The sequence below is a fragment of the Pseudogymnoascus verrucosus genome (assembly GCF_001662655.1).
Source record: "Pseudogymnoascus verrucosus strain UAMH 10579 unplaced genomic scaffold scaffold_1, whole genome shotgun sequence".
Taxonomy (NCBI): domain Eukaryota; kingdom Fungi; phylum Ascomycota; class Leotiomycetes; order Thelebolales; family Thelebolaceae; genus Pseudogymnoascus; species Pseudogymnoascus verrucosus.
This window is the reverse complement of record NW_017263652.1, coordinates 157,182-174,432: the sequence shown is the minus strand read 5'-3', so window position 1 is coordinate 174,432 and position 17,251 is coordinate 157,182. Positions and strand designations below refer to the sequence as shown.

The 17,251-nt window shown below is 52.9% G+C and overlaps 7 protein-coding genes across 7 annotated transcripts; 3 read left to right on the top strand and 4 right to left on the bottom strand.

The window, feature by feature from the left end:
• Positions 1-454: 454 nt before the first annotated feature.
• VE01_00064 (uncharacterized protein) lies at positions 455-4,621 on the top strand (the record flags this gene model as incomplete). The annotated part of the gene is made up of 3 exons (XM_018269597.2): positions 455-1,222; positions 1,280-1,476; positions 1,533-4,621. Exons 1-3 carry the CDS (start codon positions 1,113-1,115, stop codon positions 4,619-4,621), a joined length of 3,396 nt encoding a protein of 1,131 aa, XP_018135032.1. The 5' UTR covers positions 455-1,112.
• A 234-nt stretch (positions 4,622-4,855) lies between these two features.
• On the bottom strand, positions 4,856-7,567 carry VE01_00063 (uncharacterized protein; the record flags this gene model as incomplete). Its single annotated transcript, XM_018269596.2, has 1 exon — positions 4,856-7,567. One exon carries the CDS (start codon positions 7,565-7,567, stop codon positions 4,862-4,864), a length of 2,706 nt encoding a protein of 901 aa, XP_018135027.1. The 3' UTR covers positions 4,856-4,861.
• A 443-nt stretch (positions 7,568-8,010) lies between these two features.
• On the bottom strand, positions 8,011-10,997 carry VE01_00062 (uncharacterized protein). The gene has a single exon (XM_018269595.2). It carries the CDS (start codon positions 10,504-10,506, stop codon positions 8,065-8,067), a length of 2,442 nt encoding a protein of 813 aa, XP_018135507.1. The 5' UTR covers positions 10,507-10,997; the 3' UTR covers positions 8,011-8,064.
• A 306-nt stretch (positions 10,998-11,303) lies between these two features.
• Positions 11,304-12,559, bottom strand: VE01_00061 (uncharacterized protein). The gene has a single exon (XM_018269594.2). The coding sequence runs from the start codon at positions 12,422-12,424 to the stop codon at positions 11,390-11,392; it is 1,035 nt and encodes a 344-aa protein (XP_018135028.1). The 5' UTR covers positions 12,425-12,559; the 3' UTR covers positions 11,304-11,389.
• Positions 12,180-14,505, top strand: VE01_00060 (uncharacterized protein). The gene is made up of 5 exons (XM_059463242.1): positions 12,180-12,309; positions 12,368-12,983; positions 13,046-13,473; positions 13,542-13,549; positions 13,618-14,505. The coding sequence occupies exons 2-5, from the start codon at positions 12,646-12,648 to the stop codon at positions 14,179-14,181; spliced, it is 1,338 nt and encodes a 445-aa protein (XP_059320110.1). The 5' UTR covers positions 12,180-12,309; positions 12,368-12,645; the 3' UTR covers positions 14,182-14,505.
• On the bottom strand, positions 14,482-17,155 carry VE01_00058 (uncharacterized protein). Its single transcript, XM_018269591.2, has one exon. It carries the CDS (start codon positions 16,800-16,802, stop codon positions 15,342-15,344), a length of 1,461 nt encoding a protein of 486 aa, XP_018135156.1. The 5' UTR covers positions 16,803-17,155; the 3' UTR covers positions 14,482-15,341.
• On the top strand, positions 14,546-15,068 carry VE01_00059 (uncharacterized protein; the record flags this gene model as incomplete). The annotated part of the gene is made up of 2 exons (XM_018269592.2): positions 14,546-14,870; positions 15,026-15,068. The coding sequence occupies exons 1-2, from the start codon at positions 14,548-14,550 to the stop codon at positions 15,066-15,068; spliced, it is 366 nt and encodes a 121-aa protein (XP_018135427.2). The 5' UTR covers positions 14,546-14,547.
• Positions 17,156-17,251: the final 96 nt, after the last annotated feature.

Sequence of the window (17,251 nt, the reverse complement as noted above, 5' to 3'; positions counted from 1 at the left end):
ACACTTTACCTACACGATTACTTCCTCAGGCCGACTCCTCCCGATATATCGCTTCTCCAGCCGTGTGTACTGTTGGAAGTCGACCTGTAGTATTAAGGCTCCAACGGGATATGGGATAGGACCAACAAGATATGGGATAGCACTGCAGCTTACCATCTCCATAGACCAGGATATACCGCCGCATAAACTCCTTGCTGTTAACGAGTAGCCCGCCCTCGGGGTGTTATCCTCCTTAACGGGAAGCCGCGATGGACCACCGTCGTGCCTTCCCTACTAGGATATACAAACAACATGTAATGGGTCGTTGCTGCCTGAGCCGTTCCGGGCCGTTCATGGCGTTGAGAATATCTTCATGCCAGGTATGCTCATATCATTCCAGATACTAGCTGGTCACCGCCGGCTCGACTTGCAATATCGCTCTCACCTCCCCCACTATAGATGCATGCTCCTCCCCCCATAGATGCATGCTCCTCCTCATGGCGAGATAGCTCAAGCTCTAAACGCCATAGCAGCTGCAAGCCATCTAATCAAGAGGTGGATCAGATACTCCTCAAACGGCCCTCTCCTCCTCCTCCTCCTCCTCTCCTTCTCTCCCCCCAACCGTAGTCCATGTATAATCTATATATCCCGCATTCACTTATATTGCTTCCTGCATATCCTCTAACTTATCCTGTCGGTCCGACAGCCGCGCGAGGCGCTTTTCCCTCTCTCCTACTCGCCAAGAATTCCCGTCAAAGAATATATATTTTGCCAAGAATATCCGCCAAGACCATTCCGCCCCGCCCCACTCGTCCGGGTCACCGTTGCTTGTCAGTGAAAGGGAAAGGAAAAAAGAAAATGCGAGGGCGAAAGACGGCCGACAGGTCTTTAATCAAGCTGCAAAAGCGGGACCGAAAGGGTGTTTGTGTGTCTCTGCTGTCTACTGTACTCTGTGCCGTGTGCCTCGATCCTCCCAAACGTTGTTTTATCCACCACTTATCCTCATTCCTCACTCACTCCTCACTTCTTAACGTATAGCCTGAGTGGAATTCCCCCGACTCACTATACTCCTCGCCCATCCTCACGCCCTCATAATTCCCTCATCACCCACTCCAGCCCTCGGAGCCATCTGCATGAATGCGATCACTTACTACAGTGAGCTCACGCGCTGGCTGTTGAGCCATGCCACCGACACCGATATGTCTCTCGTGCAGTCGATTGTGACCTGCGGCGCCCTCTTCTGGTCAGTCCACACGCGAGCAAATACCTAGAGAGGCAAAAAACTAACCCTACCCTGCAGGCTCCTCCATCGCGCATGGCTCACCCTCTGGAAGCCGGTCCCAGATCTCATCACTATCCTCGGCGTCGAAGTCCCAGAGCCTCCGGAGGTCTCGTTGGCGGGCATAAAGGCCGATGCGGTCACTCTTCACTGGGCTGGGCCTGGACACACGAAGGTGGTGCTCAAGAAGTACTTGATCCAGGTCAACGGTGTTAATGGTAACTACAACCCCGCTCCTCACCGCTGAGGCATATTGCTAACTCTCGTTTTACAGTTGGTGAATCATCACGTCTCGAGACCGCCATCACCGTAACTGGGCTTAAGCCAGGCCATTTCTACAACGTCAGAGTTATCGCCGTGGGAAACAACAACTTCCAAGCCGGCAGCCGAGTCATTCGCCTACGAACCTACAACCGCGATGGACGACCGGACCTAGGCGGGCGCATACTGAACAACCTCGCGAGCGAAGACGCAGCAGGCGCCGTAGTCGACAGCAGCGACGAGTCAGCGGGCGTCCGCAGCCATGGAGTTGGGATTGAGGCAGCTTCGATGCCCGAGGGCTTATCGGCGTTGGCGCGAGAGCCGAACAGTCGTGCTGGCTCGCGGAGGAACACAGGTGCACGGAAACACTCGCCGTCGACGGCGAGTGAGCATCCACCCTTACCGTCGAATTTACCGGAAGGATCAATGCTGCAGCTTACGGAGCGGTTTGAATCGATACGCGGCGAGACGGAGGAGGTGATTTCGCAGGTGGCTAAGGATGCGGATGAGTTCAAAGCGCAGATGGCAGAGCTGATACGGGAGAGAGACGAGAAGAGGCAGATGTTGAAAGAGAAGGAGGATGCGAGCGAGAGGTTGAAGAAGGAGGTGCATTCGTCAGAGCGAGTGAACCGGCAGGCACAAACAAGGAAGACTCAGAAGGAGAAGGCGGTGAGAGAGCGGGAAGCGGAGAAGATGAAGATGAATGATGAGATGAAGAAGTGGGAGAAGGAGATCCAGGAGATGCAAGCCGAGAGAGAGCTGTGGGAGAAGGAAAAGGATAAGATTGCGTCGGATGCAACCAAGAAGGTGGACGAGTTGAAGAAGATCCTGAGGAAACGGCAAAACTCGCTTAATTCTATGGAGGAGGAAATCCGTGTCAAGGGACTACAGATTAAAGAGCTGGAAGAGGAGAGACAAAAACTCCCTGGCGCTCAGGACGAGGAAGCAAAAGCCCTGGAGGCTGCTGACAGGCTTCGGGATTTACAATGGGACCATACGGAACGGGAATTAATGACAAGATACAACGCGCAGAGCATCACCGTTCGAAACCTCGAGACAGACCTCCACAAGGCACAGGCGCACTTTCAAATACTGAACGCACGTCAAATAGCCAACCCCCTCATTCCAATGGGCGACAGCTCTGGGGTGTCGTTTGATATCAGCGGACAGCCAAGGCCGAAGCGTAGGAATCGCCAGCGCAAGTCACGTACGAACACGATATCCTCGCCGGTCGATGCGTATCCAATTACCGACTCGGCGTTTCCCAGCGCGAGTGTATATAATAACATGGCTCTAAATGCGGCCCCAAGCTTTGCTCCGGGGCCGTATTTCGACATGAGCGCTAATTCTGGTGCTGGCACTTCCCCTGACCACCACCATGGCATGAGCGAGGCGGATATCCGTTCCCTCACTGCTGGTGCACCACTCAGTCCGACGGCGACATCTCTACTGCCATCGAATATATTTATGGACGATGACCCGATGGAGAGACCCATGCGTTCCTCTTTTGGTCCCGCCCAATTCCCTACCCTTGGCCCGTCAATCTACGAGGCTGAAGAGCAGCAATCTCCAGGATCATCAAGCCACTCTGACAGTTTGGTCTCCAGCCCGCGGAATTCTCAGCAGAACCTGCGTTTCTCGCTGCAATCGCAAGACAGCTACCCTGATTCGGACAGACGCCCTGTTGGCTCCCGCAGCTCTACTGGCGGTGCTTTCGGCGTTATTGGCTCCCCAACCTCCGAACCCCCCCAACCACCCGTAACGAAGCGCTTTGGCGACCTCTTCGCCTTCACCGGCAAGCAGCGCGCAAAGACCTTGACCAGCGACATTGGCCACCCCCTCGGCTCCCTCAAACCGGGCCAGAGTCAATCCTTCCCACGCCAAGAAGACGTCGACGCCGCCGCCGCCATCAAGAACCGCCGCACGAGCTTCACCTCCGGCTGGGGCGGAATCCCCTTCCTCAACCGCGCGAGCACCGTCTCCGAGATAACCGAAGGCAACGCCCCAGCACTAAACCGCAATCTCCCCCGCCGCCGCCGGGGCTTCAACATGTTCGGCTCCAGCATCGACGACCCGACCCTCACGGACCGCGACCCGACCAGTCCCCGCCCCGCATCGATCGCTTCCTCCGACCTCCCACGCCCATCCACCGACAGTGCACCCTTCGGCTGGGCCCCATCGGATAGCAACATCCTAACCCGCAACTCCCCCCTCGCGACCAACTGGTCCCTGTCCGTCGCCCAGCCCTGGTCACGCACCCCCTCCCGCCGACCTTCCATCCAATACGCCTCAACCACCCAACTCACCACCGGCATCGCAACTGAAGATGACGATTTCCTCCCCCCGGACACTCTATCCACCGCCTCGCCGCCACCCGTAGGCGTCATCGGCACCCGTCCCGCCTCCCAGATGTCAGCGACTGCTAAACTGAACCCCGCGGCGCCGACATTCAAGGCCATGTTCAGCCGCGCAAAGGATAGCACACATCGTCCCCGCCATGGCTCAGACGAGCACGACGAGCACATCGATGACTACCCTAGCAGTATCAGCCGCGCTAGTGTTCACACCGCTGACAGCGTGGCGGAGAGCTACGATTCCCTCGAGGGCGCGGTGAGCAATACTGCGCTTAGCGAGGTTGCCTCTGGCTCGTTTGGTGGGAGCAGTGTCGGGAGAGGCGAGAACTCGTTCCAGAAGCTTCTTAGGAAGGGGTCGAGTAGTAAATTCTCCATCTCCTCGTTCCGCGGAAAGGAAGTCGGCTTGTTCAGCAAGAGACCTGAGAGGAACGCTAGTGCGGACCGCTCGAGCAGTTTCGGGGAGGGTGAGGAGGAATTGGCACTTGGTTCCGGTGGTGTGGGCTTGGTGAGTGTTACGAGCTCGCCTATGCCGCCTACGCCTGCTGGTGGAGCCGAGAAGGGGGATAAGGAGAAGGGTGTGGAGAAGGGGGAGAAGAGCGGAGATGGGAAGGGAGTGGGACGGGAGGGGAGAATGAGTGTTAATTGGGGGAGGTTTGGGATTAAGAAGAAGGAGAGGGGGAGGGTGAGTGAGGATATGGAGAGGGCTAGTGAGGCGGAGGGGACGGAGGATGAGGGGAGGGGGAGGTAGGGGGGTAGTGAATGTGAGTTAGTAATGATGAGTTGATTCCTACTCTATTTGATGTTTGGTATTGTGATGAATGTGAGGGCTTTGTGAGCAGCTGGTTAATCTATAGCATATCTTCTTCGATTATTGTCTATATTTTAGATGCTATATATGAAGGTATGTAGGCTCCCAAAGACCTCCAGGGGGTGCGTACCCCTATCAGAAGCCCAGTCTGGACAGCCTGCAAAACTAGAGCATGATCTCCTATGGATGCGGTGTCAAAACCACCTTCCCACGCACAAGTCCATCAGCAGTAGCTGTAACAGTTACTGCTCCCTTCTGTCCTGGCTTAAAGCGCACAATAGCCAGCGCGAGCCCGCTATACGCCTTCCGCTCCTTAGACGCGAAAGATACCATATCAGCAGGATCCCCATTATCAGTAGCGACAATCTCCCCCGGACCGCTGACGGAGAAGGTAATACTCGTATCCGCCTGCGCCACGAAGTCTCCCTTGCGATCAACAACCTCGACAGTGATAAACGACAGGTCAAGTCCGTCGTTCTTGATAGAAGTCCGATCAGCAGTCATCTTCAACTGCGCCGCCGGCCCCGTCGTCCTCACCGCATCCCTCGCCCACTCCTTCCCGTTCTTATAAGTCACCACATACACCTCCCCAGGCTGGTAAACCACATCATCCCACCGAAACCGGTACGTATACGCCGCCCTCTTCTGCCTACCCTGGGATTTCCCATTAACGAATAACTCCGCCTCATCACCCGCCGTGAAGACATGCACAGGCGTCACCTTCCCTACGCGGTCTGGCCAGTTCCAGTGGGGGAGGATATGCGCGGTGCGGAGGTCAGGACGCCAGCGCGATTGGTAGAGGTAGAATCTATCTTTCTTGAAGCCTGCGAGGTCGAGAATTCCGGAGTAGGAACTGCGAGCAGAATAGTAGGGGGTAGGCTCGCCGAGGTAGTCGACGCCTGTCCAGACCATTTCGCCAGCTACGTAGGGGTTCTTGTCATCTGCGGCGAAGACTTTGTCGGGGGATGACCCGAAGCCAGCGGTGTAGAGCTCGTAGGCGCTGACTTTTTGGCCGACGGGGTCGCCGCCGGAGGTGTCGTTGACGGGGGCGCTGCTGTAGCCTGTTACTGGGAAGACGTACGTCCCGCGCGTGCTAACCGTTGATGCGGTCTCAGAGCCTACAATCATTTTATTGGGAAAGTTGGCGTGGTAGGCGGGGTAAAGCGGCTGTCTAGCAATTCCCGCGAGGTTGGAATATGCTTCTGTGTCTCGAATGCCCGCGCCTTGGTAGTTGATCGAGAGGAAGTCCACGATGCGTGGGAACGGCATGTCAGGGGTAGCGTAGTTCTCCGATGCAGTAGACATCCGCGTCGGGTCTTCTTCATGAACAATATCCTTCAGCATCTGCGATATCGCCGCCCCAGCCTCATCAGTATACTGCTCGCCAACTTCATTGCCGTAGCTCCACCCAAAGATAGAAGGGTGGTTGCGATCGCGCCTTACGAAGGAGCGGAGATCTTGCTCATGCCAGTCCTTGAAGATAAGGAAGAAATCCGAGGCTGTCTTGCCGATCTCCCAGGAGTCAAAGATCTCGTCCAACACAAGGATGCCCATCTGGTCAGCGAGGTCGAGGAGTTCGGTCGCGGGGGGGTTGTGCGACATCCTGATGGTGTTGCAGCCTAGTTCGAGGAGTTGCTCGAGACGGCGTTCAGCGGCGCGAGTGTTGAAGGCTGCGCCGATGGCGCCGAGGTCGTGGTGGTTGTTGATTCCTTGGATGACTACCTTTTTACCGTTGACGGAGAGGCCGTTAGTGCCGTCTAGAACTACGGTGCGGATACCAAAGCGAGTCTCGTAGGTGTCTATCACATCACGGCCAGATAGGAGACGCGTCACGGCGACGTAGAGATTGGGCTTCTGCGCTGGGACTGGACCCCAGAGTCGCGGGTTGTTGATCTTGACCGAAGCCTTGACAGTTTGCTTCTCGCTGGCTTGGACACTCGCTGACGCCTTTGGGAACGAGACTACTTTTGCCCCAGTGCGTCCAGTAACGGAATCGAAGATGTGCACGTCTGTCTGTACATCGATTTTCTGGCTGTCTTTTGCTTTGGTTTCAACCTGGACAACGAGGTCCAGAGTGGCTGATTTGGTGGACACGTCTTTCGATATGATATATGTTCCTGACTGACCAATGTGCGTCGGGCTGACCTTTGTGAGCCAGACGTTTCGGTAGATACCACCGCCGGGATACCAGCGAGCTGAATTAGGGGGGTTGTCGACTCGAATGGCCAGCTGATTATCATTGCCCGGCTTAAGATATGGAGTGAGATCCAGACGGAACGAGTTGTATCCGTAAGGCCACCCGCCGACTAGATTGCCATTAAGCCAGACAATAGCATAGGACAAAGCGCCATCAACGTCGAGGTAAATTGATTTCCCTGCGTCTGTTGGGGCAACCGACAGCTTGCGGCGATACCAGCCAACTCCATGCACAGGAAGCCGGCCCATCCCACCACCAATTATGGGATTCTCCTCAGTGTAAAACGGACCATTGATAGCCCAGTCATGCGGCAAATCAACCGCATCCCACGTACTGTCATCGAAAGTCTTCTGCACATATTTGACATCGCCACCAGGGTTGCCAGCAGGGCGCACATGGTGTTTGGCAGGGTCACTGATAAAGTCATTCCCCGAAGGGAGGATCCACGGCTTCAGTATTTTGGCCGTGAAATTCGCCTCGCCCAAGTCGGGGCGCTGGTCATAAATCAGCCCGTCCGGATTGAACTCCGAGCGCCAAAACTTCCAGCCGGCATTGATGTTAAGCTTAACGCGCCCGCCGTCCGTGCTGGGCGGCTTCGGCAGTATCAGATTGGCTTGGACAACTTGGTGGCTGAGGAAAAGCCACACTAAGATGAGTCCCCATGCATTAGTTACGTGCCTCAATGCCATTTTCAACGATGACAATCTTGAAGATAAGTATCAATTCTTCATGATCTGACTGTCTTTATATGGACATGCCGAGGAACGGCATTCCGGGTAAATGGACCAAAGCTATTATTTAGTATATAGCTCTCCATGGCGATATCAAGGTCCTCTAGACCAGCTCCTACGCATGCTAGGATATTTTCCACGAAACAGAAAGGCGATCTCCCAAATGGCATGCTTTATCGTACTCTAGCGGGAGGAGTTGTGTCTATCTTGCACTCTATAGTAATAGTCTTTTGCGGGGTTACCACTATACGGGACAAGCGGTGTTCGGCTTCAATAGCCTAATTTCGGTGACAGACATCCGGGGATTCGCGCTAAGTCCATCCGCAATAGCTGTTTACAGTGATCGCCGGATCTACCTACAGTTTGATCATGCATGGTGGGTTTATAACTGGTTACAGCCTGTGGCTTGGTAATAAGTTCCTAAGACTAGAGGCTATACGAGTGCTATTCTCACATCATATTCCAAAGGTCCCGGGCACATTCTTCCCACTGTTCCCTGCAATATCAGTATAGACAATCCCCCTCCCAAACATACCAATATAGACACGTCCATAAATCCTCGGATCACCCTGAATAATCGACGCTCCTCCGTACTGATGAGTATCATCATTGACCCTCACCCACGTTGCCCCCGCATCATCACTCCTATATAACGCCTCGGACCCACTAGGTGAGACCTTGCCCCAAAGGAACAATGCGGGGTTTGAGCGCCCAGGTGCTGACTTCCCAAGTGTAAAATAAATTGCAACTAGGCCCTTGGGTCCAATCCTTGTCCACTTAGTGCCGAAGTTGGTGGAATGCCACAGGCCGGACTTGCCAAGTGGAAGCCAGAGTTCACCAGCTTTGTCGAAACTCGTCACTGGGACAGCGGCAGCATCAGCTGGAAGACCTGTCTTAGACGCAGGGCTGGATTTGTAAGAAACGCCGCCATCCCTGCTGATATAGAAGACTCCGCCGTGAACGGCGTAGAAGGTCTTCGCTTGAACATTGTCTGCGGCAACATTCATTGTCGAGACAGTGAGCCCCTTTGGCACAACCCAAGTCTTGCCAAAATCCTGTGTAGAAGGAGGGCCAGTTTCGTTATAGGGAGCTTCTGTTGGCAGGGTGCCCCAGACGAAGGACTTGCCAGAAGCATCGAGTGCGATGGTACCCGCGAGATGGGTTTGGTTGCCAACCCCTGGCGGGCACGAGCCGAACATTGACCACTTGATTCCGTTGTCCTTTGAATAAAGCCCTGATCCGCAACCGTCGGGGTACGAAATTCCACTGGAGCCAACACGGACAACGACATCGGGGTTTTGGCCTGCGTAGTCGAGATTGTCGCAGTTGGAGAACACTGGCTTTTCGTACATCGGTTGTGGGACAGTGAGATCTACGTGTCTCATGCCCATGATGTCGCCTACACCGCTGAAAAGATGAGCACCCTTGGTAGGACTCATCAATGATAGAACAGCCGTTTCTTCAATTCCCTGTGCCTGGATGTACCACTCTGGTGCTTTGTTCTTGTCAACCTTGTTGAGTTCATCTGTTGCCCAGATAGTCGCCCCTGTTCCGTACATGACATGGTTGGAGTCCCACGGATAGATGAGAACAGACGACATCCACCAACCGAACTTTGCTAAGCCAACAACTGGGGATGGGGCTCCATATCCTCCCCATTGCGAGTTCCAGTTGAAACTGAGCCATGGGACGGGCGTGGAGTCCTTCAGCTTGGCTTGAGAAATTGGGTGCCCCCAATATCCACCGCTTCCCTCGGGTGTCGAAAGTTGGGAGACGTCCTTGTATGTCTTGCCTCCATCGTGAGAGTAATACATGCTATCAAGTGCTGGACCCGGATCACGGTCGAGCGAGATCACAACAAAGGTGTCTGGGTCCTTGGAATCAACCGAAATTCCGCAGAACCCTCCTGGAGGCCAAGATTGGGGCTTGAAAGGCGCAGGGTAAGTGTTGGAGGCCCCAGGTGTGATATCAGTCCAAACTTGTGTCTTCGTGTTGTATTTCATGAAGATTCCGTAATTGATAGCATATGGGCCTGGGAAATCGGCGAATGATACGTATAATATCCCATTCGGAGCTAGAACAGCTCTCATGGGCAGCGGTGCAGTGCTGGCTGGTTCGTGGCCTGCATGTAGCAATGCTGGGTCCCAAGCTGAAGGCTGCCCAGGGATCGAATGCCAGGTCGCGCCATTGTCTTTTGTGTAGTATAGCCCATTGGGAACATTGGCGCCAACATAAATCGTGCCACTGTTCTTTGGATCGAAAACCACAAATAGGATGCCAATTCCGTCTCCGGCTGCATCGGGGTAATTTGTGACGTTCTTCCAAGTCTTCGCCCTGTCCGTACTCTTCCATAAACCCTCTGTCCGTGTTCCAAACCACAGCTCGTCTGAGTTGAAGGGATTGACGGCCAGTCTCTCTCCATTGTTTCTCCCAAGACCGTTCGCACCCATGGGAAACGGCGCCTTATAAATATCGAAACTCGCGCCTTGGTCATCAGACACGAAGAACGCAGCTGGATCCGTGTCCGTCACGTACCGACCTTGAGCGAGGTACAGCCGGTTTGGGTGGTGAGGGTCGAGAGCGATACTCTCAGTGCCCATCCAATTGACATTTTCTGCGGCGATGAAGTCGGTGAGAGGAAGCCATTGCTGTTTGGGCTCACTCCAGCGGTAGGTGGATCCGATATCAGTGCGAGTGTACATCAGATGCTTCTCCGTGGGATGGGCTACGATGCCAGTGATATAGCCGCCCCCAGTTATAGCCACAGAGCTGAATTTCTGGGAGTAGTCATGCGTGCCATGCTGAGGAGGAGCAGCGGCAACTCCTGTGACGCAGTTGGCCGCAAGGAGGAGAGCGCTGAAGATACGCAGCTTGAAACTGCCATTGCTGCTACCCATGATTACAAGCCGCTGCGATTGGCTTGAGTAACCGCTTTAGCTATCCTTCCTGTCAAATCTCGAGGGGACAGTGAAGCAATCCAGAAACCAGGAAAGGCTCGTGATATATGAGCTCTTCCCCAAGCTCCCCATGCTTTTCATTTGTATAGTACCCCATGCTTTTCATCTGCATAGCACGCTAGAATGCATCTCCATGCACGAAGGATAAACCCAGCCGGCGCGCCGCCGGGCTTCCTTGTGGAATACCATTATGGAGTAGGGCGGGAACAAATGAAAATAGTCTTGAGGTAGTCTAATGACGCGGAGTAGCACCGTCTTACATTTCCAAGAGGGGAAGATAAAGAAACGATCATTGATGGAGAAACGTACTTCCCGTCCGCAACTGTACCTGCATACTGGAAGTTCAGCCTGGACGCTGGCAATTTACCCAAACCCCACATCCATCTCCGTCATCCCCTCTGGACAACATGTGGGGGTGGCTGACTATACTGGACATGGAGTTGTTCAGATGATGCCAGTCCGCAATGTTGAGAGAGACTAACTGATCCTGGAAATTTCCCACCTGTAGATGTTTCGGAGGCTACTATACCGTGGCTTCCTTGGCAGTAACCCCGCATCCGATCTGACCTTCTCAGATTGTGGCTGACGCGGTGTTAGAGACTGATGGATTGGAAAGCAAACATTAAAATCCCCAACAAATTATCTTAGTAAATGGAGGAGCCTTTTTAATACAAAGGAGGATCAAAGACAGCAGCTTCGAACCTTCTACGGGAGCAGCGTGGGAACAAGTGCAATTGCGTCGGGTCTAATAGTTTCTATGGTACATCATTAATTACATTAGGTCTCTCTATATTAAGTTAAAGTTAGGACCTGTTACTGAACTTTACTCCGCAAAAGCCTGCTCCGTCAGCCACTTCCCCGCTTCCATGAACATTTCCTCCGCCACTGGCTTCCTCAATGCCGCTACCTTCGGCGCCCTTAACCACCAATGCGTGAAGCTGTGCTTCGCATCTTTCACCATCGTCCACCGGAGCTTGCCTCCTTCCCTCTCGAATGCGTATTTCTCACTCTCCGTAAGCTTCTCAATGCCGGCTAGCTTTACCATCATTCTCCTGGACTCATCACAGAGCATATCATACTCGGCACCGATCGAATAAATCCACGGTGGCAGGACCTTTCTATCGGCATACAGCACGCTGAGTAGAGGGTCTCTCTGGTCCGTGCCGGTTGGTAAATAGACGTTATTGAAGATTGGCGCCAACGCTGCCAACCCATCCACATCCTTAGCGTTCTTGTACGGCCGCGAGGCGCACTTATAGTCATAACCAACGCTCCAGTCAACGGGGGCGTACCACGCAATGGCGGCCTTGATCTTCCCCTGAAGAGCCGGGAACTGACTTGCGGAAAGGGCGAGGTTACCCCCGGCGCTGAAGCCACCGATGGCAACGCGGGACTGATCGATGGGGAGCGAGTCATCGTCGAGGATGGCCTCCACAACGGCAGCCACGTCCTGGGAGGGCACGGGGAAGACGACCCGCGGCGCTAGGGAGTAGTTGACGCTGATGACGATGAGGTTGAAATGATTGGAGAAGAAGTGGCAGAACTCGTCGTCGTGCTCCGGGACGCCGAAGGCGAACCCTCCGCCGTGGACATCAATGTACAAGGGGAGGGATTTTCCGGCCTCGTAGGATTTGGGGAAGAAAACCCGGTGCGTGAGCTTTGGCCTGCATGGGTAGGTCTTTGATAATGTTGGTTTACCACTTGATAATGATTTTCCGCCAAATCGGATAACCAGTTTGCGAAGTAAGAAACCGGTCGTGAGAATGAGCTTGGTGAAATATATACTGAGCAGATATCGCAGGCGCGTGAAACGAGTAATCGGGGCCCAATACAGGGGGTCTAAAGTCATCTGCTCCATTTTTGAAAAGCGACCACGGCCAGGCACCAATCGAAAATCTTAATAATAACAGGAGAAAAATATCAATCTTGCAACAGCGAAAAGAACCATTTAATTGAAATATAAATCAAAGCACCACACGGCGGTCAGGAAGAATTTCCCAACAGATTTATTTTCCCTGATAGTGGAGACTCATTATCACATGCGAAACCGGACTAACCTTTGTTCCGACTATCTCGGTGATGGGTCCATCGCCGAGCAACCCGGACGGGTTGATTACTCAATTCAAACAACATAATTGGGTTTTCGTAATCATTATGAGGGACCGAGCCATCATTGCTGGCGTCAGTGCTGTCGTCATCGGGCTCTTTTATGAGTTCTTCCTTAAAGATATTCTGTTTATCGCGATTGGTATAGGACGAACTATCCAGCCAATCGAGGATTTCCCTTACAGCTGTCACAAAATATATGGCCCTGAAAATATACTTGAAAGCTGCGAAGATCTCTGGCTTGACGATGAAGGCCGCACCCTCTATGGAGCGTGTGTTGATCTGAAGTCTCGCCATCAATGGAGTCCAGGGTAAGCGCTTCGATATTTTTGTGTCCTCACTGTATCCCGCCCTTATCTAACCCCCTTGCCAGCGGTGACAAGTTCAACGTGTCAGGGCGAACCACAAATGGACGCTTTGTAGCCCTTAGCATTGATTCGCCGGGGTCAGACGGCAACTATGGAGCCCACAGACTTCAAATCACCGGCAACTACCTTGGGCCAGCGGGATCCAAGGCCATCGACCCCAACGGATTTGACGTGGAAATCCTACCCAATAACCGTTTGAGGTTTTGGATGACCAACCTTCGTCCGCCCGTAGATGCTGTTTCAGGAGAGTTTCTGGATGCTATGAACATCGGCGCCAATGCTACCGTCGAGTCCTTTGAACTTGTTAGGGGTGAGAACGAGCTAAAGTGGACGGGAACATTTGGTGCAAATGACGGAGTCCTGCATTCTACGAACAAGGTTGCTGCGGATTTGAATGGAGGATTTGTAGTGTCCAACGATCACAGCGTTCCAAGTAAGTTGTGGTCGCCATTTCCCCGCAACAACTCTCAGATAGTGCGTGCCGCTAACAATGTGCCGCAGGTGGTCTGGTATGAAACCCCCGAGCATGAAGATAAACTTATTTGTTTTGGTATCTAACAAACTCTCCAACCCACAGCGCCGCTCCCTCGACCTTATTCTCGGAGGAGGATCCATCGCCCACTGCACTAGCTCCAACGATTGCAAAATCGCAGTTGACGGCCTCTCCTTCCCCAACGGCCTAGTCCGGGGTCTTGATGGCCTTTTCTACGTCCCTTCTTCCATAACCGGTCGCATTGGCGTTTTCTCGCTCTCCTCGACAGGTCTGACTAAAATCGATGAAATTGAAGTCGGGATGCCGATGGATAACCTATCCGTCGACGCCAACGGTGATATCTTCGCCGCAGCCTTCCCAGACTCGCTCAAGCTAGTGGAGGTAGTAAAGTATGCTACTGATACCATACTGCCGAGCACTGTGTGGAAGATTACGAAAGTGGTTGGGGAGTATGATGAGAGTGGAAAGGGGAAGAAGAGTGGTTCTGGCAATTATCGTGTGTCGAAGTTGTTAGAGGACAGGGAGGGAAAGTTCATGCCGAGTGGAACGACGGTCGCGGTGCACGATGCTAAGACGGGGAAGATCTTCCTTGGGGCTGTCTTAGGTGGACATGTAACAGTTTGTGAGCCAATTCCCGTTGCTAAATAGTGGCCCGCATGAGCTCTGCAGCATCACGGACAGTCTTGAAGATATTTGTTATCCTCTGGAGCAGAAAGGGAGAGAGGTAAGCGATAGGGAGGGTGGAATTCAAACTTCGGTGAGTTTGAATTCGCCGAGGAAATGAAGAATAGAGGATGCCAATCCACTCAGTGTACGATAACTGGACGAATGTACAAAATATTAAAACAGCAAGATCTGTGGATAGAAATGTGTGTTTATCAACCAGCAAGAAGTGTTATTGTCAAATAAGAGGTGGTAACATCCTACTCAGTGAGGTAATACAACAGCCCTTAAGTAAGGGTCTCATCAGACCAGAATTTTATCAGATGTTAGAAAACAAACCTAGCGAGACGTATGATCCCTCCGAACACACGCAAGTCGCACATTCCTCCCACAACATCAAATCTCAACACTCAAAACTCAAAACTCAAAATGTCATCTATAGCCATGATGAATAGCAAAACGAAAGGAGGCCCCGCAAATCCACCACCACAAGCTCCCTCCATTCCACCCGATCAACTCGAAGCCGCCAACGCCAAAGCCGCCCTTGACCGCCGCGTCAAAGCCGTGGCAGACGTCTTTCGAGAAAACCTTGCCTACGAATACGAACTTGAAAAAGAAATGGCAAAAGCCACCGACGAATTTGCGCAGAAAAGACGGGCTGAGGACTATCGGGCGTTCGTTGGACATTTGAGACGGTTTAGAACACGTTATATAATGGCTTTCTCGGCTGTCCTGGGAATCGTTTTTTTGTGGATGTATTTATTTTGATACTGTGGGTTATATTAAATCGCCGTATTACAACCTCTAACAATGCTGATTCGTTAAATAGGACCAACGGCAATGACGTAAGGATAGGAATGCGGCAGGAGTAGGGCGTGCAATTATGAGTTGGCAAACATGAGCATAGATTAAATTTCAATGAGTCCATCGGAAAAAAATCTATTTCGCCTTGATCTATCCATCAAGATTGATAGTTGTGTCTCGAATAGAAAAGCAATATCCACTATTTCTAGTGCAAGCAACCGACCACACACCATGACGCGAGTTTGCAAAAACAAAGGGAATGCCGCTGGAAAAGCACAATCACAAAAAGCAAAGAAAACGAAATGAATCGTGAACTTCATCAGAATGCCCTCCCCGGTAACTTATGGGTGTAACTTGCATCCCACGCACGGCTCCGCATGCTCCTTACTCGTCGTAATCTCAGTCTTCTGCTGCCCCGAAACATTCAAATACCCAACCGCACCCTTGTCCAACCGGAATATCGCATGGTCCACCAACGCATATGTCCCGGGAACGGCCATCTTCATATCCACGATCGACGCAGAGCCTGGTGGAACGCTGATAGTCTGCACAAAGTTCGCCGGCGGGCTGAGGACGTCGCCATCACGATACACTTTCCTGAAGTTGCCTCCGATGACATGAAACGAGCTCGTGAGATTAGGACCCGCGTTACCGAAGAAAATACGAACAGATTCGCCGACCTCCGCCTTGAGCGGTGCATCACGCGTCATCGCTGACTCGCGGCCGTTGAAGACAACAATATCAGGCTCCTCGCGCATGGCATTTGGGTATGAGAATTCGACAGTATCCGATTTGCGTCCGTTCTCGAGAACCTCCGGGGGCTCGTAGTAGAATTCGCTCTGCATGACGTAGTATTCGCGGTCGACGGGTGGGAGATCTCCTTCGGCTGGTTGGACGTAGATGAGACCGTACATGCCGTTCGCGATGTGCACGGGCACTGGGGCCGCGGCGCAGTGGTATAGGTATATTCCTGGGGTTAGGAGCTTGAAGTTCGCCGTCTTGGTCTGGTTCTCTTCGGCAGTCGTCAGTGCGGCGCCACCCCCGGGACCAGTAAAGGCGTGACAGTCGATGTTGTGTGGATTTCCCGACTCGTCCTTGTTCGTCAACGACAGCTCCACCACATCACCAACTCGTGCTCGGATAAATGGTCCCGGAACCATGTCGTTGAAGGTCCACTGCTCGTACTTGAACTGGCTCGTCAGCTGTGTTTCTTTGGTCGTCGTCACCATTGGCACTTGGAGGAGAACGGGGTAGTCGCGAGTGATGGGCGGAGGGACAAATGGGGCGGCTGTGAGAACCGCGTTCTCTCTTGGCAGTTTCGATATATCGAGGTCCCCGTCCTCAATGGCATCGTAGATCTTCAAGTGCTCATCTGTAACTTCTCCTGGTCGCACGAAGGAGATGGAAGGCTGCGATGAGACTGGCTCCAATGTCATTACAGGTTTTTGTTTTCCATCATTTTGGCGAGTTGCTTGCTTTCCCGAGACGGCGGAAACTGCTGTGTTTGGATTCTTGTCTGAGGAGACCAAGCTCGATCGAGTTGTATCCTTGCCTCCAGTGTACATGGACAGGCCGATAGAGACAGAAGCGGAGACCGCGATGAGAATAATACGGGCTCGCTTTCCAAAGCGACTGGTATTGGCGGCTGTTGTTGTCGTTGCAACTCCACGTGATGAAATCGATCCAGCCCCTCTGAGTAGAAGTGGAGAGGAGATGAGAGCTCTGTTTGAGAGCATGAAATTCTGTCTTTGCGACGATGCTGCTCTCCACGACGCACTCACTGGTGCGCGGAAGTAGCTCATCCTGGCAGTGAGGTTATGCGCAGGATAGTCAGGTATGATATCAAGGATGAGTCCACCTCAGTGGCTCTTTTATGAAATTTGAGGGAGGGAGAGAGTGAGACAGAGAGATGAGGTTGTTTATGTCTGCTATAATAGCAAACGTAAACGATAAAAGAAGAAAGAAGAACGAAGGAACAAAGAGGGTTATAGACGCGTCAAGCGGCAGGAGAAGCAGGAGAAGCAGGAGAAACTCACATGTGGTGGTAACCTCGACGTCAACAGCAGCCTCTCGTGGTGTGATGTGATACCCCGTTTAGGCAGTGAACTTGTGGTTCACCCACACCGAAAACGGGGTTGCACACACTCTCGGCCGGCCAAACCGCAATAGCAAATGCAGTGCTGACACCCCCGGAGCAGCGTGCCGATAGGTTCAATGGATACCGGCACTGCCCCGAACGAATCAATAGTGG

Bases quoted from the DNA above. Each gene is read 5' to 3' on its own strand.
- VE01_00062 (XM_018269595.2), bottom strand. From the start codon at position 10,506: ATGGGTAGCAGCAATGGCAGTTTCAAGCTGCGTATCTTCAGCGCTCTC.
- VE01_00061 (XM_018269594.2), bottom strand. From the start codon at position 12,424: ATGGAGCAGATGACTTTAGACCCCCTGTATTGGGCCCCGATTACTCGT.
- VE01_00060 (XM_059463242.1), top strand. From the start codon at position 12,646: ATGGGTCCATCGCCGAGCAACCCGGACGGGTTGATTACTCAATTCAAA. The intron at 12,984-13,045 runs GTAAGCGCTTCG...CCCCCTTGCCAG, and splicing joins CGCCATCAATGGAGTCCAGG to CGGTGACAAGTTCAACGTGT.
- VE01_00058 (XM_018269591.2), bottom strand. From the start codon at position 16,802: ATGAGCTACTTCCGCGCACCAGTGAGTGCGTCGTGGAGAGCAGCATCG.